General features: G+C 37.6%; 1 protein-coding gene across 4 annotated transcripts in view; it reads left to right on the forward strand.

Moving 5' to 3' along the window:
• Positions 1-21,066, forward strand: part of LOC127627620 (electrogenic sodium bicarbonate cotransporter 1-like) — an 81,676-nt gene that overhangs the window by 41,475 nt on the left and 19,135 nt on the right. For 3 of the 4 annotated variants that reach the window (XM_052104076.1, XM_052104077.1, XM_052104079.1), the window contains exons 5-14: positions 383-543; positions 1,524-1,703; positions 4,626-4,721; positions 5,185-5,261; positions 12,483-12,640; positions 12,732-12,819; positions 13,083-13,237; positions 13,323-13,442; positions 16,044-16,218; positions 19,755-19,888. In XM_052104076.1, coding sequence (XP_051960036.1) covers positions 383-543; positions 1,524-1,703; positions 4,626-4,721; positions 5,185-5,261; positions 12,483-12,640; positions 12,732-12,819; positions 13,083-13,237; positions 13,323-13,442; positions 16,044-16,218; positions 19,755-19,888 — 1,344 coding nt within the window. The remainder of the gene's footprint in view (positions 1-382; positions 544-1,523; positions 1,704-4,625; positions 4,722-5,184; positions 5,262-12,482; positions 12,641-12,731; positions 12,820-13,082; positions 13,238-13,322; positions 13,443-16,043; positions 16,219-19,754; positions 19,889-21,066) is intronic. The other variant, XM_052104078.1, reaches the window with a different exon arrangement.

The following is a 21,066-nucleotide window of genomic DNA, read 5'->3' on the forward strand; positions in this document are numbered from 1 at the left end:
TAAAGTGCATGTCCAAAAACATTGTACCATATCCAACAAAAGAGTATTGCCATGGTGCATCTCCAAAAACATGGTATTACCAAGTTACATGTCCAGAAACATGTTACCATGTCCAACAAAACATGACATTACCATAGAACCATGTTAAAAAAAAACATAGTAATGCTATGGAACCATTTCCCTAGAAAAATGCTATACATGGTACATCTCCTAAAAAACATTGTATCATGGTACATGTTAAAAAATACATTTATATTACTTTTCACAGTACTTTTTGTAAAGGATAGAGCCAATATGACAGTAGCGCATTAAACTTCCCTAAATATCCTTCAGTTGTTTTCAGAACATTTATGTTTTTTTTATGTGTATTTGTGTTGCTTAGATGGATAAAGTTTGAAGAGAAGGTGGAAAAGGGTGGAGAGCGTTGGAGTAAACCTCATGTGGCCACTCTGTCTCTCCACTCACTTTTCCAGCTGAAGAACTGCATAGAAAAAGGAACCATCATGCTGGACATGGAGGCGAACTCTCTTCCGCAGATCGTTGGTAAAACTGCAACTCAGCATGTTACGCCAACCTGTTAAAAATAAAGGTTCATCTATAGTTCTTTGCAGCACATTAGCAAAGAACTTCCTCCTTATCATTGATATTACATTATAGGTTATTCAGAACAGTGTATTGTTTTTAAAGACCCTGTGAAATCTGTTAGCACTAAAGCTACTGCAGCTAGTCAGTTAGCTTTTTAGCTTTATATGCTAGTGTACTACAAGTCAGGGCTGGACTGGGAATAGAAATCGGCCTGGGATTTTACATAACAACTGGCCCAAAATTTGTTGTTTGGGGTGTTCGCTGTCCTTTTCTGCATATCGTGGCACCGTATTGTGGTCCGTTCTGCATAACCCGGCGGCTCATTTTAGCTTATCATGGCCCTTTCAGCACATTTTGCGGCCGACCCACCGGCCCGCTTGGTTCTCCCGATGGCCAGTCCGCCACTGATCGGCCCAAAGTGCGTCGGCCCACCTGGAAAATGCTGGTATGCCAGATTACCAGTCCAGCCCTGCTACAAATGTACTAAATTAACTTTTAGCGGATAAACACACTGAAAATGTACACTCTTTATCTTCAGTCAATAGCCTTTAGTTTACATCACAATGTGTATATCTGCTAAAAGTTCATTTTGTCAAATTGTAGGAGTACACTAAGCTAAAAAAAAATGACTAATGCGACTCCAAGTTTGATTTCATGGAGTCTTTAAAAAGCAATACACTGATCTAAGAACATATAATGTAATATCTAAAAGCTATTTTTGTCAACTTTAAGGAGTGCATTAGCATTTAGATTAGATTCACAGCTAATAGACATGGACTTAAAGCCACAAAACTTCCCTTTAATTTACAAAGAAAGGTTCTTCTAACACATCAGTCTGTAAAACCCTTTTGGTTCTCAGTGCAACCTTTATTTTTAAGAAATTGTAAAGATTTCAGTATGAGCTGAGCTATGGGTAAACCGAAGTCTCTCTCTCACAGAAAGAATCACTGATAATCAGATTGAGAATGGGCAGCTAAAGCCAGATCTGAAGGAAATGGTCATGTACACTTTGCTACGGAAACATCGCCACCAGACCAAGAAGTCCAACCTGCGTTCCCTGGCTGACATTGGCAAAAGTGTGTCTAGTGCGAGCCGTTTGTTCAGCAGCCAAGAGAACGGTAACACAGCTGCCAGTTTGGTGATATATTAAACTTCTCTCTTACACTATATCACTTTCCACAATCTCTCTTCACTTGCTTCACGTCACCTATCTGCTCAATCGATCAGACCGTCTCGATCTCTCTAGCTATCTCTCTCTCTCTCTCATTTTACAAAAGGTTACATTCATACAGATGTTTTCTTGTTGGTAAAACAAAAAGCATATTTGCAAATTGCAAATTTGACAATCTATTATTATTAGACGTGTTTGAAAAGTGGTGATTACATTTTTTGGAGATTTATTTTGTATTTTTGCAGCACTCAAACCCTAACAGGAAAACCAAAAAACCCTTTAGAGAACTCTTTTCTGAAATGCGCTACTGAAACTGATAATTACTGCATGTGTCTTTCTCTAAACAAAAGTAACATGCTTTAGTCATATACCAATCTAATCATATTTCTCACAGTGTTGGAGTAACTATAAGTAGTGATTCTACTTCACCACATTTCTCCGTATCTCATCTTTTTTTAAATAGCGTAGCTTTTCAATTATTAAGCTCTTTTTTTCAATGATTATTAGCATAGCATTCAAATTGCCTCACATTTACAGGCAAGTGAAGCCATTTTCAAATGCAAGTTTTAGTGAATGGCTTTGTTGTGGTTCAACAAATTCACCAATTCAACAAATAAAATAAAAATGATTAATATGAGTCGCTGCATCTTATTTGTAGAAAAAATATTTAGTTAGAGCTGCTGTAAGTAATTTAATTTAGCTAACTGATGCTAGACTTAGCCATTGAATTAGGCCCAAAACATACATTATGCAAGTAGACGAATGCAAATGTGAGCGTTTTGGCCACCGGTCTGATTAAACATGCTTTACTTCCCTCAAAAGTGAAAATCCTTTCATGATTTACTTACCGATGACATTCCTTCTTCAGCAGAACCGAAGGAAAGATTTTTATAAGCACATTTCAGCTCTTTTTGTCCATACAACGAACAGGTGCCATGAGGCTGGTGACTGTTTGACGGTCCAAAAGTCATATTTAGGCAGCATAAAAGTAATCCACACGACTCCATCCGATGCCGTGTTTTACATTTACATTTATGCATTTGGCAGATGCTTTGATCCAAAACAACTTACAGTGCACTTATTACAGAGACAATCCCCCCAGAGCAAACTGGATTTAAGTGCCTTGCTCAAGGACACAATGGAGGTGGCTGTGGGGATCGAACCAGCAACCTTCTGAATCCCAGTTATGTGCTTTAGCCCACTACGCCACCACCACTCCATGTTCATGCGAGAAGTCCGCGAGAAGTCCGAAGCTCACGCTTTGTTTACAACAGAGGAATGAACGTCACGTGAGGGTTAAGCCATTCCAAACAGCAATCCAGAACTGACCGGAAGCAACGATTTAAAGTTAAATAAAGCTTTAATTATCGTTTTGTTTCTTACATCAACCAATCAGTTAGCTTCAGAAGACATGAATTGATCAACTGGAGACATGTGGATTACTTTTATGCTGCCTAAATATGACTTTAGGACCCATTCACATGTACTGTATGGACAAAAAGAGCTGAAATGTGCTTATATGTTAAAATCTTCACTTCGGTTCTGCTGAAGAAGGATAGTCATACACATTTGGGATGTCTTGAAGGTAAGTAAATCATGAGAGGGTTTTCATTTTTGGGTGAACGAACAATTTAATGTGCGTATTTGCGTTACTGTGGCAGTAATAAACGTCAGTACTCAAGGGGGCGATGGAGTTACTTTCAAGTCCATCGCCCCCTTGTGCCATTAAACTGTACGTGTCATTGTTCAGTTAAGTTGCTCTAAATACTTTAAATGACTTATAGTAAGAGTATAACTTACTCTGTTATATTCTCTTCAAACTGATGCTTTGCAATGACAGTAGTTGACTTAAAAGAGAAATAACTCACCATAGAAGCGGACAGTTCGTACAAATGTTCAATATAGTGCCCCTTGTGGCAACATTGATAATGCAACGCGTACTTGCATTGTGTTATGAATTGCGGTCGGACACATTTAGGAACGCAACAATGCACGAATTGGAGCTTGCACGAAATGTAGCTTGCACCGCTAGAAGCATCTGCATCCACGTACTTGTGTATGGGAATGTTTTGGCCTTTAGACTACCCCAATCCCTTAAGCCACACCTCCTATCTCCAAAACCCCACCCTCCAAAAACATGACAGCCAACCTGATGTGAGTAAACCCACAGATGCATAAAATGATTGACATTTAGAGAGAGTGTTTCTGATTGTCTAAAAATGATGGGCCACTTCCCTTACACTTACTCCTGCTTACAGAGCGTGTATACTTAATTTATATCATCTAATAGTTATATGTTTAAAAAGATATGGCCCCTTAAAATGCTTCTTTTTGTTAGTAGTATACAGTGTAGCTAACTACTTTTTCAAGAGGCTAGCTTGACTGCAGCTTAGCTCGCATCTAGTAGCTTTAGAAGCTACATCCATCCATCCATCCATCCATCTTCAACCGCTTATCCGAAGTCGGGTCGCGGGGGCAGCTGCTCCAGCAGGGGGCCCCAAACTTCCCTATCCCGAGCTACATTAACCAGCTCTGACTGGGGGACCCCGAGGCGTTCCCAGGCCAGTGTGGAGATGTAATCTCTCCACCGAATCCTGGGTCTTCCCCGAGGCCTCCTCCCAGCTGGAAGCTACAATTCGTACAAAAAGTAGCTTCATCGGCTCTGCTTTGCTCCTCTCTTGCAATGTTACATTTTTCTCCTTTCAAACTTTTTCAAATCTGCTCTATGAATAAACTTACTTTACGTTACTTAAATCGATTTTTCTGCTCTAATGTTTTGTTTCTTTTCTCCCTGTCTCTTGTCCTTCCTACTTGTCTTGTATGATGTGCATGCACCCCTGTATTCCTTTCTCTCTTTATGTGTGTAAAGCGCGCAGTCCTCTCGATCACACTGTGCCTTGCTTTACCACCTTTGATCCTGACGAGCAAATTCAGATGCAGAGAAGCAACAGCATGGGACTTCTTTGTAAGTCTGTAGCTGATGAGTAAGACTAAGTAGTGCTAGACTGAACCTGTGAGTCTAGAGTTGACCTCTTTTGTAGTCTGTTTTTCACAACATTTAAAAAATGGTATGCAGTATACGGTATATACTGTGCAGTATGCAGTAAGCAAAACCACTTAATCCATTCCAAACATAGTAACACTGTTATTTATTCCTCCTTCACAGCCAATTGTCATTGGTCCCGGTGCTCAGAATTAAATAGACAGAGAATACCTTTAGTGCCATGTAGATTTTGATCTTTAGAAAGAAAGGGATTTTACTCTTGTCCATCAAGTTAGTAACAAAGTTTGTGGAGAATTAGATATAAAAAATGCATTTTATATAAGACTTCTGGGCATCTTTGTTTCTGTGTTTTTTTTGTTGTTGTTTTTTTGCATTTGATTAGCTAATCAGCTGCTGACCTGTTGACCCTGTGTGACCACTGCAGGTAGCCCAACCACAGCTCATCGTAACATGACCTCCAATAGCCTCAATGATCTCTCAGACAAGCCTGAAAAAGAGCAGGTATTGTGAAGTGTGTGTGTGTGTGTGTGTGTGTGTGTGTGTGTGTGTGTGTGTGTTAAAGTCAATGTAAGAACCAAACTGGAGTTTTGTTGCTTTTAGTCCATGTCTATTGACTTTGAGGCCATCTATATCCTAGTTTACTCTGAATCATTGACCAAAATTAACCTTTAAGAATGTAAAACTTAGGCTACATCCACACTAATCTTGCCCTACAATTTTTCTATAGTAGTTAAACATTAGAATTTGGTATTGATACAGTTTTCCCAGTTCGATTCTGATTCACAAGCTTTCGATTCAATTCCATTCAATATCGATTCATATGTGTACATTTCTGTTACAATGTCCATTTTGCCTACATATAAATCAAATTATCTCTCATCTAATGCTCTTAATTATAAAGAAACCTTCTAGGCAACCCTTCCAGATACGTTTCAGAAAATATACATTTTACAGATTAAATTTTATCATTTCTTTTTCATCAAATTGGTCGACATTTAGCCTTTGAACATTTTTCAAATTCAGTCTATTCCATCAGTTAATGTCTTGAAATTGCATATATGATGTTGCATGTATATTTTTGTTACATTTACATAGTTTACTTGCATAATTTGTACTATTTACATTGATATGTATAACAAATGCTAAATCCGTACTGTCTCTTTAAGACTAGCAGCATCAGCCAGTAAGCGCATATAATGAGAGAAGACGTGCATTATAACTTTAGCGCATCCATGTGTGATTAGAATGAAATGTTTCTTTTCTTTTTATCAACAACCGACTATAAAAATCATAAAGGGTATTAAAAGAGACATTTTTTTAATTATTCATTGACATAAGGATTCATCGATCTCATCTTAGGACACACTTTTACTCTCAACATGTAGTGAAAAGACCTCTGTGTTAATAACTTCTCCACTATACTACTCAATCACTAGAGAGTGAAATCTGAACATTTACAGTACATGCCAGTGGCTAATCAGAGACATTTTTAGTCGCATAGCATGAGATTTGGTTGCACATACGAGTGCTTTACTTGCAATATAGAGGCCCTGATAACACACATAAATCTCAGAGATATCTGTTTTAGATCTTTTCATCCAGTAAGCATCACAGTCTAATTAACATCTGCTAAACATCTTAAAAAAGATCCGATTTTTAAACATTCTTCATCATAAATGTCTCAAAGACATCTGATGAATGTTTTAATGACATCCGAGACATGCTTATTGACATGCACCTTATAGACATATCACAGATGAGCAAACAACTTAAAAACGTGTCCATGTAAACACACACATTAAATAGTGGTCTGGGTGATGTACACTCACCTAGAACTTTATTAGGAACACCTGTACACCTACTTATTCATTTGATTATCTAATCAGCCAATCATGTGGCAGCAATGCACTGCATAAAATCATGCAAATATGGGTCAGGAACTTCAGTTAATGTTCACATCAGCCATCACAATAGGGAAAATTGGTGGCATGATTGTTGGTGCCAGACAGGCTGGTTTGACTGGTATAACTGCTGATCTCCTTGGATTTTCATGCACAACAGACACTATAGTCTCTAGAGTTTACTCAGAATGGTGCCAAAAACAAAAAACATACAGTCAGCGGCAGTTCTGTGGACAGAAACACATTGTTGATGAAAAAGTCAACTGAGAATGGCCAGACAGGTTTGAGCTGACAGAAAGGCTACAGTAACTCAGATAACCACTCTGTACATTTGTAGTGTGCAGAATAGCATCTAAGAATGCAAACACATCGAACCTTGAGGCGAATGGGCTACGACAGCAGAAGACCATATTGGGAACTATTTTTAGGACCATACTGTTCCTAATAAAGTTCTAGGTGAGTGTATGTGTGCAATCGGGGGGGTTGCTTATCAAATCACTCTCAGGACTGCGACATATTAGAAACGTAAATTGGGTTGCGAATGCAATTTCATGTTGACTTTCACAATGTAGAATAGGTACTAGAATCAGCAGAGACCTGGCAACACAATATTCTCACATTACGATAATATTGTGGGATTCAAAAGTGATATATTGCAATCTTTTACCAACTTGTTTCTCATTCCTCTCCATTGGACTTCGGTGCTTTGTTCAACAAGAGCTAAACTTCCAGTTTTACTTCTTTTTAGACTCGTAAAAGTAGAGCAGAACGTAAAGAAAAATAGATGTGACGTTAATGTGAAAATTAGATCATTTGAATATTATTTGGCTTTAGAATACCAATACAGTATCGTGAGGTAAAATGCAAAAGCAGAGGTTTATTATGTTACAGAATGTTGCATAGTTGTCCCGTGGACATGCGGGAACGGGACATTTAGAATACAAGGAGATCAAAGCAGACAGAGCAGTTTTTCCTATGGGAGTTCGGGGAGTTTTAAACATTCTTCATCATAAATGTCTCAAAGACATCTGATGAATGTTTTAATGACATCCGAGAAGGAACGCAACGTTGTCACATCCCAAGGACAAAAGAATCACTTACTTCAAACACCGTAGCACACAGTTGAAAGTCTTTCACACAAGGATCAAAGAGCTGTGGTAGTCAGTTGTGTCAATATTTGAGGATTAGTGGAAGAGAAGTTATGAATGAGCGATGTTGTCACTTCTGCAGTAATTATACTATGGCTGTGTATCGATTAAAAAATGTAAATTAATTAATCGCACAGTTTTCTGGGATTAATCATCGTACGCGGTACATTAAAACAAACATTAATTTGTTTTAATTTGCTGTCAATTGTTTAATACTCAATCTTTAAACACATCTTAATATCCCTTAAAGATCGCATTTGTGCTCCATCAAGTGTTTTGAACGCAAGAAATTGTTTTCTTCACTGTATATACTGTGTGTTGCTCACACAGCTGAAATTTCAATTACTGCCCTCTGGAGTAAACAGGTGGTACTACAAGCTTGGATTTCTCAGTTAAGCATTGCGATTAAAGTGCGTTAATTTAAATATAATCATAAATAGATTTACTAGGCTGTCAATCGATACGAATTTTAATCGCAATTAATCGCATACATAAATGTTTACTGAAAAAAGCCCCTCAAATAAAAATAATTCTATATATATTGATTCAATAGTTATATTTTAATAATTATAAATAAAATATATATTATAAAAAATAATAATACTGATAATTAAAATGCATTACATTATTTTGCACACAAGTACACAAGTAAAGCATTAAAAAGACAATACAAAAAGTGGCTTGAGAATGCAATATATTGTTTATTTCCATATTATTGAACAGAAGTCTATCATTGATCTACAGTTCACAGCAATGCATTTTGCAATTAAATAATAATAATTTAATTTATAATTCGGGCTTGTTTATAGGAATGTTCCGGGTTCAATACAAGCTAAACTAAATTGACAGCATTTGTGGCATAATGTTAATTACCACAAAAATAATTTCGACTCATTTCTCCTTTTCTTTAAAAAAGCAAAAATCGAAGTTAGAGTGAAGCACTTACAATGGACCCTTTTTGGAAGGTTTAAACACAGAAATGTGAAGCTTGTAATTTTCTAAAAGCACTTCAATGAATTCCTCTGTTAAAACTTGTGTATTATTTGAGCTGCAAAGTTGTTTCTATCATAATTTTTTTACAGTCGTTTTAGGGTTTGTTGACATTATATCATCATGGTAACAACGTTGTAAAATTGGCAATAACTCTACACAGAAAGGTTTTGTAAGTGAATTTACACTAAAATAATTTTTACACGCATATCCTTTATGTCCTGTCTTCACTTCCATTGTAAGTGCCTCACTGGAACCTCTATTTTTCAGTGACGTGCGGTGATGTCTTAAAGAGGCTAGGCACTGTGTTATGAAAGCCAGATTACCTGATTTATTGTTTAAGCTAATATAATACGTAATAACAGTGAACGTTACGCACAAGTGCGGCATATCAAGAAATTTACAAATCAGGATGACTTATTTGTCAATATAAAAAAAAAAAAAAAATCAGGATGTATATCGTGTACTCTCTCTCTCTATCACAGACACACACACACACACACACTCACACACACACACACACACACACACACTCACACACACACGCTGCACACGCACACACACACAGTGAACGTACGCTGCATATCAAGAAATGTATGTATTTTATATGTGTGTTATATATAATATATACTGATTTTGTTAATATATCTTCATTAGATATTATTATACAAAATTCAGTAGTCAAAACACAGAACATATAACAGAACATAAGTTGTTTATTTTTACAACATTAGGTGCTTATTTTTTTATGTGCAATCTTCATCTTTATAACAGAAGATACAATACAACAATCCTTTACCTTTTCATTGTGGTAGGTTATATACAGCTTCCTTTGCTCGTCAAGTGCAAGGTCGATCCGAGATTTTCCAAAGGTTTTCATTGTAATTTGACACTGGATGTGAGCTGACGACTTTTCATGCTTGGTTTAAGCTGCGGGCAGGTTGTTCAAATCACAATATCCTGCTGAAGTCCAAACAGTCTGACTGGTTGAAAAAAGCAGGCAGGGATAGCAGTACAGCCGCTGATTGTTAGCACAGCCACATAGCCAATCTTTTCTTACATACCATCAGTTTGAAATGATCGGATAATTTTTGGGCCCTTTTGCTGTACTAGTCCATCTAAGGCTGGCGTAGACCTCCCTCTTGCAATTAACTCATATTTGGAATTAAAATCGAGCTTGGAAAAAATTCTTAATTCCGTGATTACGGCCGGTGCTGTCATTTTGATTTTGAATTTGGCGGGGATTAGGCATGTACCGGTACGCTAGCTGTTGTGTAATGACGTTAGCTACGCAAATGTCCAGGAATATCTCGATTTTAATTGGTCCATGTCTGATACGTAACGGAGATGATTACGGGCATAACATATTTACGTCAAAAGGCACAGCAGATTTGTGCTTTTTGCCGTACATGTTAAAGAATACAGGATCGAGCGCGCATGCGCAACATGGGTTTTCCGCTTGTCGCCTGCAATGAATGGACCGTAAAAGCACTGCTTATTCTACCATTTGTTTTTAGTTGATTATGCGTAACTGCTACATTTGTCATCATAACGTCTAAACAATTGGAATAACACACATATTGCATATATAAAAATCACAAGAATAAAAAGTAAAAATATAAATACAAGTTTATTATTTAATAAACATTTTATTTTTGAATTTTGGCAGGGTAGGCAGTGCCTAGTTTGCCTACCCAGACCGCACGTCAGTGCTATTTTTGCATTTAGTAACAAGTCGAAATTCATTTTTGTTGTTGTCAACATTATGCCACAAATGCTGTCAATTGAACTTGACTCATATTGAACTAGGAATATTCCTTTAAGGATGCGACAATGCACACCTGCCTCAGCCGGACGCTTTTGTAGCGTCTCTGTTGCGTCGTGTCATAAACGTACTGTTTTTAGATCTTACCATCTTAAGATCCCTGTATTCGGATTTGCACTCCATCAAGCTGGAGACGCAAGAACTTATTCTCATCTGGTAAGTGTGGTTTGTTCACTGTCTGTTATTGCCCTGAAATAACGTGTTAAATCAACAGCCCTAATATTTACTTTATACTTTGTCTCAAAGACCTTGCAAGAAATTGGTCAGTCATCATTTATTTTAATTATTGAATTATGTTCATGTTAAAATGTCCATGTATTTTTTTTTATTAGATACATTTTTATAAGTATAAATCTTTGATACAAATGTATGTTTACATGCCATAAAATCAGTTGGCATACTGTAATTAAAAGTTGGGCCATTTTTTATATTATAGGATCAAATGGGTGAATTAATTTTACAGTATATCAAGCTTTATTGGCCAGATAAACTTAAGTGTACATTGCCAATGCATTATAATACACATATAAATCATAAGACAGATATAAAAGAAATTAATGCTGAAGTTTTAAATCCCAAACTATTTTTTTCTCTGGCAAAATTATTTCATTGAGATGACAATGAGTGAGCATTTTCGGGTGATTCAATGAGATACTGCAGCTTACCCGTATCTCTCCCACACCTGTCTCACCACTTGTTTGTGAAGTCTCCATTCTCTGTAAAGTAAATCTGCTCTCGTGTTTATTATGCCCAGGACATGCGTTGTGTGTAATGAATAAGCGTGCACTGCTCCACACAATGGATGTGCATGCCAATTTTAGCCACAGGAAGTAGTGAAAAAAATTAGGTAGGTTTCAGGAAGTCATTTTTTTATTTTTTAAGTATTAATCGCAGAAATTGACGCGGTAAATTTCCCAACCCCTTTTATTATACTGATAACCTCAGACCACAAACACCACGGTTAAATATTACACAAACACAAGGCCTTTGTGTGTGAAAGTGTCTGTGTGTTTTCTAAGCTGTCTGTCATTCAAACATTTAATGTCGGTGGGTTGTTTATACTAGTCGTTGCTTTCGACACTGCTTAAATCTTAGCAGAGTTTTATATTCCTCTGAAAAATGAGCTCATAAATAGACTTATCGTTTCTTTTGATAAGGGCTCACTCTGGCGAATAGAGTTTGATAAACTGGAACATTCTGCTTGGCAGTGACATTTTCCGTGGTTTCGTGTGTATGTGTAAAAATAATAGAGCAAGTGTGTGACCGAAAGAGATTTGAATATTGATCAAAGGGTGCATTGTCCGTAATGAAACACTCCAGTCATACAGAACACATTCTGTATAGTGTTAAACTGCTTAAATGAATATTCTGGTTATTTACAATAAGCGTATTACTGTAAACGCATTTTCAATTTGTTTATCCAAATGAGGCACAAGTCAAAATTATTTCCTGTGGTAATCGACAACATGCCACATGTGCTGTCAATTGACATTAAGTTGTAAATAGCTAAGAATTTTTTTTGTTTAATTATACACTGTTTAAAAAAGTATAATTTCGGTACAATATTTGTATTTTATATATTTATTTATTTTTAGTAAAATGCCAATAAACCCACATTAATGCATCAAGTTGTCATCAAATCAAAATTGAATCAAAGTTATTATTCATTTGAAATGTAACTATTTATTTGTAACTATTTGTTTGTTTTAGCGTGTTGCTGTTTTTGCCATTTTATTAAAGCAAATAGCCACTAGAGGCAGTTTGTTTCATTGATTTTAGATGGTTAAGGGAGTTAAGGCTCTTAAAAGGTTTAAATCACTGTAACTGTGACCTCTTTTTCTCCTTTCTCTCTCTCTAGTTGAACAATAAATTCATGAAGAAAATTCCGCGGGATGCGGAGGCGTCAAACGTGTTGGTTGGCGAGGTGGATTTCCTGGAGGTGCCCTTCGTGGCGTTCGTACGTCTTCAGCAGGCGGTGATGTTAGGAGGCCTCACCGAAGTTCCTGTTCCCACACGGTAACCAATTTTAACACCAATACCATAACCACCCTTTTTAAAAGTTTTGTAATTCACAAATCCGTCACATGTACTTGTGTTGTTTCCGTAGGTTCCTTTTTATTCTGTTGGGACCCAAAGGAAAGGCCAAATCATATCGCGAAATAGGACGAGCCATTGCAACGCTCATGTCTGATGAGGTTTGTGTGTTACTTGTGTATTTTTATGCAGTAATAAGCGTGGACGTGATGTGTAGTTTACAAATGCAGAATGTGTGTGACCATGAACTTTTTAAAGTACTTCTTGACTCATTTTTGACTCACTTTTCTGGCCATCGGATTACATAGTATGACTTGACTTGGTTCCTTGTTTAAAGAAAGCCATTAAAGTTTTATTGTTCCTATAGTGATATATCAGATAAGCAGGTCTGGATTTAACACTGTGTGGTTTATGGGTTCTGCAGGTGTTTCATGATATCGCTTATAAAGCTAAAGATCGTGGTGACCTGCTGGCAGGCATAGATGAGTTCCTGGATGAAGTCATAGTTTTGCCTCCTGGAGAATGGGACCCTGACATCAGAATCGAACCTCCAAAATCTGTCCCGTCTGCTGATAAACGGTACATGATCCACCACAAATCTCTTAATTCATCATTAGACAGAAATAAGAAAACAGTGTAATTGTGTTTGTTTGTGTGGTTTCAGTAAGAACATTCTCACCAGCGGTGGAGAGGGTTTTCATATGAACGGTGGTACACCACATGATGGGGGTGGTGGGGGTGGTGGCGGTCACGCGGTTGGAGACGAACTCAAAATGACCGGCAAGTAAGTATTAACAGAAACACGTATAAACAGAATGTAAACAAACAGAATCTAATATAACAAATGAAAAACTGTCAAACTGTTGCCTAGAAGTTAGCACACACGGACAACATCCGGCTTGCACCATATCTGATCCCGTGTTCCTCCATCATTTCCTGTCCTTTCTCTATAAATAAAAGGCCAAAAATGGTAGACTGATACAAGATCACCAACAAACAAATTCATGAACACTAAACATTAGCACAGTTAGCTTTACATATATTGGGTGTAGGTAAATGCTATCAAATGCACACCATGTTAGTTAGTTATTTGGAAGCATTGTTGAGGAGTAACTAGCTTAACTACATTTTTCAATAATGTGACATTAGCTCAGAAATTTTCACAATAGCTGAAGTGAGTGAGCCGGTTTGTTCAAGTGGTTTATGTTATTGAGCTAGTTCACATAAATTATTCTCTCAAGTCCCTACGCACCCTAGAAGTCAGTGTTTTCTTTTTTTGAAGAAGAAATATTTAATAATATTTAATTGCTTCTGTTTATTGCAATATTTCGACTCAGTAATACAAAATATGGTTTTATCAGTGTATTTTTTTTTATTAATTTGATAGTCACCCTAATTAAATAAGCTATATAACTATCAGTTGATAGGCTGTTATTTAATTCTGAAATATTATATTATCTATAATTAGGTTTTTATTTGAAAAAAATATTTTCTTTTTTAATTAGCTTCAATGTTGTTAGTACTGAGCCCGTTAGAGGACATGGTAGGAATTTTTTTGCATTCCCTTGCAATAAGTTTACCATGGTTTTACAATAGTAACCATGTTTTAACTTTAATATTCGTATTAATACTGTAGTAATAATACAGGAAAATTTTAAATATGGTAATAAAAATCATAATTGTGTGGTTATTATAGTTTTGCTAGAACACAAACCATTGCGAGGGCACGCAAAATGTATTGCGATGGAATGCACAAACTTATTGCGAGGGAATGCAAAACTTATTGCGAGGGAATGCAAAACTTATTGTGAGAGAATGCACCAACTTATTGTGAGGGAATGCAAAACTTATTGCGAGAGAATGCACAAACTTATTGCGAGGGAATGCAAAACTTATTGAGAGAGAATGCACAAACTTATTGCGAGAGAATGCACAAACTTATTGCGAGGGAATGCAAAACTTATTGTGAGAGAATGCACCAACTTATTGCGAGAGAATGCACAAACTTATTGCGAGGGAATGCAAAACTTATTGCGAGAGAATGCACAAACTTATTGCGAGGGAATGCAAAACTTATTGAGAGAGAATGCACAAACTTATTGCGAGGGAATGCACAAACTTATTGCGAGGGAATGCACAAACTTATTGCGAGGGAATGCAAAACTTATTGCGAGGGAATGCAAAACTTATTGAGAGAGAATGCACAAACTTATTGCGAGGGAATGCAAAACTTATTGAGAGAATGCACAAACTTATTGCGAGGGAATGCAAAACTTATTGCGAGAGAATGCACAAACTTATTGCGAGGGAATGCAAAACTTATTGCGAGAGAATGCACAAACTTATTGCGAGGGAATGCAAAACTTATTGAGAGAGAATGCACAAACTTATTGCGAGGGAATGCACAAACTTATTGCGAGGGAATGCAAAACTTATTGAGAGAGAATGCACAAACTTATTGCGAGGGAATGCACAAACTTATTGCGAGGGAATGCACAAACTTATTGCGAGAGAATGCACAAACTTATTGCGAGGGAATGCAAAACTTATTGCGAGGGAATCCAAAATTTATTGCGAGGGAATGCACAAACTCATTGCGAGGGAATGTAAAACTTATTGCGAGGGAATGCAAAACTTATTGCGAGGGAATGCAAAACTTATTGCGAGGGAATGCAAAACTCATTGCGAGGGAATGCAAAACTTATTGCGAGGGAATGCAAAACTTATTACGAGGGAATGCACAAACTCATTGCGAGGGAATGCAAAACTTATTACGAGGGAATGCACAAACTTATTGCGAGAGAATGCACAAACTTATTGCCAAGGAACACAAAACTCATTGCGAGGGAATGCAAATTATTGTGAGGGAATCCATAAACATTTAGCGAGAGAATGCAAACTATTGAAAATTATTGCGAGGGGATTCACAAACTTTTTGCTATTCAACACAAACTATTGTGGGGGAATGCAAAACATATCCGATTGAACTCAGAACTTATTGGGAGTGCACAAATAACTATTTCAGAAAAACAATCCCCACCCTGTCCTCTAAGGGGCTCCATAAGTTAGCTTCTTTTAGTTAGTAACTTGTAGTGTAACTAACTACTTTTTCAAAAAAGTAGCTTGACTGTTGTTTAACTACTTAAAGTTATGAATAGCTTGTAGCTTGGAAAGCTGGAGTTTCAGAGTAGCTGTCCCAACACTGGAAGATAAAATTGCAATGGACCTCATTTGTGAAACCATTCTTACATAAATTTGTTGTGTTCATTGCAACGATTTACATAAGAACTTATGGACAATTTACGTGAAAATTACTGTAGTTTAGCGTGTATTTCATGAATCAGACTCATTGCATCTCTCTTACTGTCATGTCTTATTCTCTTAGGTTTTGTGGGGGTCTCGTTCTGGATGTCAAGAGGAAACTCCCCTTTTTTGCAAGCGACTTTTACGACGCTCTGCACATTCAGTCTCTTTCGGCCATCTTGTTTATTTACCTGGGTACCGTAACAAACGCCATCACCTTCGGAGGGCTGCTGGGAGACGCTACTGAAAACATGCAGGTTGGCCAGTTGTGTTAAGGAACCATTCTATATCTAACCGTGATAACACTGTACAGTACGCGTGTTTGTGGCTTATATGCATTTGGCAGACATTTTTATCCACAGTATACATTTAATCAGTATGTGTGTTCCCATGGAATCAAACTTATGACTCCTATTATTTGAGCGACATATATAGCTTCACATAAACAGAAGTCTGTGATTCATATTTAGATAAGTAAACGTGTGTGCGCATGTATGTGTGTGTATTTGGAATCTCTCCTGTCCAAACCATTATACTTATTATAATATTAATGACATACATATAGTGTGTGTGTGTGCTACTTTATTTGTGTTTGATTATTAAACATGTCATGTTAAATGTGTATATGTTGTGCTACATAGACAGTGTGTCTGGAAACTGGTGTATGTGTTGCAAGTTCGGATTTGATCTGTGCTATACTTAGAGGAATATAATTTTTCTTTGAACAAGTGTGTGTGTATAGATAGTGACAGGAATGTGTGTGTGGCATATTCAGACATGTGCAGTGATTGCAAAGTTAGGCATATATTTAGCAGTGCATGTATATGGCACAGGCTAAGGAGGATCAGCTAATAATAGTCTGAGATTACACTCACCCACGCACACACAAAATCACACAAATACACTTTGGAAAAATCCTTCCAAGGGAATCCCTTCTGCGACCTCTAGCCTTACCTACAAAGCCCTGTTTAGATATGTTAAGTCAAAGCGATTGTTGGCAAGAATTTTCTTTTCGTCAAATTTATGATCAGAGGCTTCTAATAAACCTTGAAGATGAATAATTTATGCCTTACCCTAAATATGTACACATATTTGTTATATATTCCCTCTGACACAAATACGAATGCACAACAATGCAATGCATGTTCCAAATTGAGCTACAGTGCAAACTAGATATTTAAGTTTTCTGAAAACTTCAAACAGTTATGTGAAAAGCATTCTGCTACAATGTTAGGGAGTTCTGGGTGGTGGCCAGGGTGATGGTTTGTGGTTAATAGGCATTATTTGGATGTTCTGATTGGTTGCTTATAGAGCTCAACAGTGTGGTTCTGGATGTAAAAATGTATTTATTACCCATATATATTTTTTTCTATAGCCTCCGAGAGGGATAAAGGCTGACGGTGGTGCGAGAGAGTGCGTTTACGGGCAGCTGACCCGTGTGTGTTTGTGTGTGTGTCTTTTTATTTAACACACAAAAACACACACGGGGCAGCTGTCCGTAAACACGCACTCTCGCTCTCTCTCTCTCTCTCTCTCTCTCTCGCACCACCGTCTGCAGTCGCCTTTATGATTAGCCTGATAAGGGACCGGGTGTGTAGAATCACAATCTGGCCCCGCACTCCGCCCTGTAAAAATGTTTCACAAGGTTTCACAATGTTTAACGACAACTTGGAGACAGATATACAGTGAGCTCCCAGGTTGTTAACCGATGGTATATGCTTCTGTTGAAGCCGTCAGGTCATGTTTTTTCATCTGAATAAAAAAAAAAAAAATTGCATTTAATAGCAGAATTTGTGCTCAAGAACTACACTGCCCATGATTCCTGTACAGAACGATCCACCGATCAGAGAATCACAACCAATAAAGTGCACCAAAAGAGCTCTGCCGTGACCGCCCACTCCTGTGCACTGTGAATGATGTAATCGAGTTCCTCTCCACACACTTTCAAACTACTTCTACGTTTGTAAACATCTGAATATTCCCCAATATACTTTAATATATTGTTTCAATAGACCATTTCGTGAATGTAAACAAAAACAAAGGAATTTGAACGGTCCAAACGTATTTCTGGATCCTTTCAACAAAGTCACTTTTGAAGTTAAGTCAGTCCACTCGGCGGCCATCTTTGGAACACGTTTGGGCTTCTGTGTATGCAAGCGTCATGAAAGTGCAGCTCCTATCTACTTGAATGGGGAAAGACCGAAATCTCCAAAACGGTTGGTCAAGATTAGGATAAAAGAACATATTTGAAATAAGAAGTAAAATATGACAACACTGTATAGCAGGGTGAGCAAGAGACGGACACAGTGGGTGTGGTGTCAGGCCCCAGAGAGGCATTTAATATGTCCAAAACAATGGGGAATCTGGTGCCTTTGTGGTGGAAAGGGCTATGTGAAGGAAGAGTAGTGAACACAGGGGCCCAGCGGCCACGACGCACTCCCCTCCTTGGTCCGAGCTGCGTGGGGCTGCGGCTTCACTCGAGCGGCCCGGCTTCCCTGGGCCTCGGCACTTGAGGGGAATAGTGGCCCAGCATCCAGGCCCGTCGGCCATGACGCATGTTCCAGTCCTTGGCGTTGCATCTAACGCGCGCCGGAGTTCCAGGGTGCAGGTCCGGTGATGCATCTAACTCGCACTGGACCCTCCCCGCTCTGTTCCTTGACCTGCGAAGGCACCAGCAGGTAGAGACCGGTCTCCCGAGGAGAGGCACACTCGGTGTTTAAAGGCAACAGTGATGAGGCTCTTCATTGGGTTCAGGTGAGCCCCATCACTTGCCGCCAAATGGGAAAAGTCACCGCGGGTGACGATGATCGACGGGAGGGGCGTGTCGTTCCGTCACAACTGGTGTATTAAATAATGCATCTTTAACTCAGATTATGCTAATAAGCTCAATTTGACCATCTTGTATAGCTAATGTGCATGCACGTTCTCACGTTGATTGACAGGCGATTTCTGTATCTAAAAGGTGATTGGCTATTGTACCTGTAAGGTGGGACTTCCTTATCTACATCAGTTGACCGTTGGCAGCTGTTGGACGTTCCTGTTTCTCTCATTCATTTTAATTGAAGTAGCCTGTCTCTGCTAATTAGTCTCTGTTTTGACAAGCAGGAAATGTTCATGGAACAAAGACTAAACTTATCAACATTTTAATAATCAAATTTTAATTAATAGATTTATATTTTTCCACAGTTTGTTATTCAATTGCGTCATTCGCATTGCTTCATGGGATTGTAGTTCATTCCCCTTTTATTTAAGCATTGACATACTATTGTACCTAATCTAAAAAACTTTATTGCTTCAAATCAAAGTTTGTCACATTTTATTCACCTCAGAGCTGGTTGGTTTGGTTCGTGGTGTAGAACTCTTTATTGAAGTATTTTATGAAATCCCTTTGGGAAAAATGTATGGAAAATACTTCCGGAACCAAGGCGGCTGTGGGCTCTCTATTAGCATATCTCTCTATCTCTATTAGCATATCTCTAGATATGTCTCAGGTACCTCCTTTAAAGGCCAAAATCCTTAACAAGCACCGCTAAAAAGAACAGAGAAGACAAACGGGAGTAGTTTACTTTAGAAAAAGAAACTAGTGTGAATAAGCAGTTTCAGATTTGACTGTCAGGCAAAATTGTGCTGTCAAAAAAATCTGATGACATCACATAGAGGCTCAAATCTGATAAGAACTCTCTGTTTCATTGACAAATCTTTCATACCAGCGTGCAAATGCATAATCTTCAGTTTTATTTTACACTAGAGTCACTTTTTGTAATTCTCTGTCTCTGTCTTTCTCTCTCTGCAGGGTGTGTTGGAGAGTTTTGTCGGGACGGCGCTATCGGGTGCTGTGTTCTGTCTGTTATCGGGTCAACCTCTTACCATCCTGAGCAGTACCGGGCCTATGCTTGTCTTTGAGCGGCTGCTGTTTAACTTTAGCAAGTGGGTGTCATATTCAAGTACATGTGATTTTTGTTGTTTTTTCATTTTTATTTTTATTTTATAAGTTTGTAAAGATTTCAAACAAACTTCTTTCACATTGTCATTATGGGGTATTTTTTGTAGAATTGAGGAAAATAATGAATGTAATCAATTTTGGAATAAGGCTAAGGTTACATAACAAATGTGGAAAAAGTGAAGCGCTGTGAATGCTTTCCGAATGCGCTGTAGATTATTTTTGTGGTTATAAACATTATGGCACTGATGCTGTTGATTGAGCTTAATTTATATTGAATCTGGAACATTTCTTAAGGTACCATCCTGCATCCTGAGGATACTGTAAATTAAGATTTTAGTTGCAAAAAACAAGCAACATTCCTTGGAATTTAGTTGTGTGTAATTTGAGGAACAAAATGTTCCAAGTTATCTGGAATCAAGGTACTGTACATCTTATTGTTTTCCGGTTTCCGCCAAGGTCCAGTTGCTCTGACTCTGTGTGTGTCTTTAAGTTTGTGTGTGCGTGAAAACATTTCTCTGTTTTTCTCTCTCTCTTTCAGGCTTCAGGTTTCTTTATGTTCCATTATGAATAATTGAGTTGGATTTCATGTGTGTGTGTGTCTGCTTCAATGTATTAGTTGAGATTTGTCGAGTGTTTCCATCTAGAACGCTGAGTCAAGGTCCTATAAGTACAGAGATATGGCGAGAATTATATATTTGATGAGTCAGAGGAAGCATGCTTACATAATTAGCATTGGAGCCTTCTTAATCGACTAAGATAAGTCCTCTAGATTGAGTCAGTAACACAAGGAGCATAAGAAAAATAGTTTTTCAGAAATGAACCAAATGATTATAGTATGTAAATCATGTGACCATTTAAGAATATTCCTTTCTGGGTGTGTTCAGAATTGAACACTAGCTTATATTTAGCATTTTTAGTCAAATTTATATAAAATGATCTTTCAGCTGTCCAATCAAATAACTTTTAATATCACATTTTGGCTCATTTAGTAGCGCATTAGTACATTTAATTTAATTTAGTAATTAATTAGCACATTTTGGCTCATTTAGTAGCGCATTAGCACATTTAATTTAATTTAGTAATTAATTAGCACATTTTGGCTCATTTAGTAGCGCATTAGCACATTTGATTTAATTAAGTAGGGCATTAGCACATTTTTGCT

The sequence above is a fragment of the Xyrauchen texanus genome, chromosome 34, assembly GCF_025860055.1.
Source record: "Xyrauchen texanus isolate HMW12.3.18 chromosome 34, RBS_HiC_50CHRs, whole genome shotgun sequence".
Classification (NCBI taxonomy): Eukaryota; Metazoa; Chordata; class Actinopteri; order Cypriniformes; family Catostomidae; genus Xyrauchen; species Xyrauchen texanus.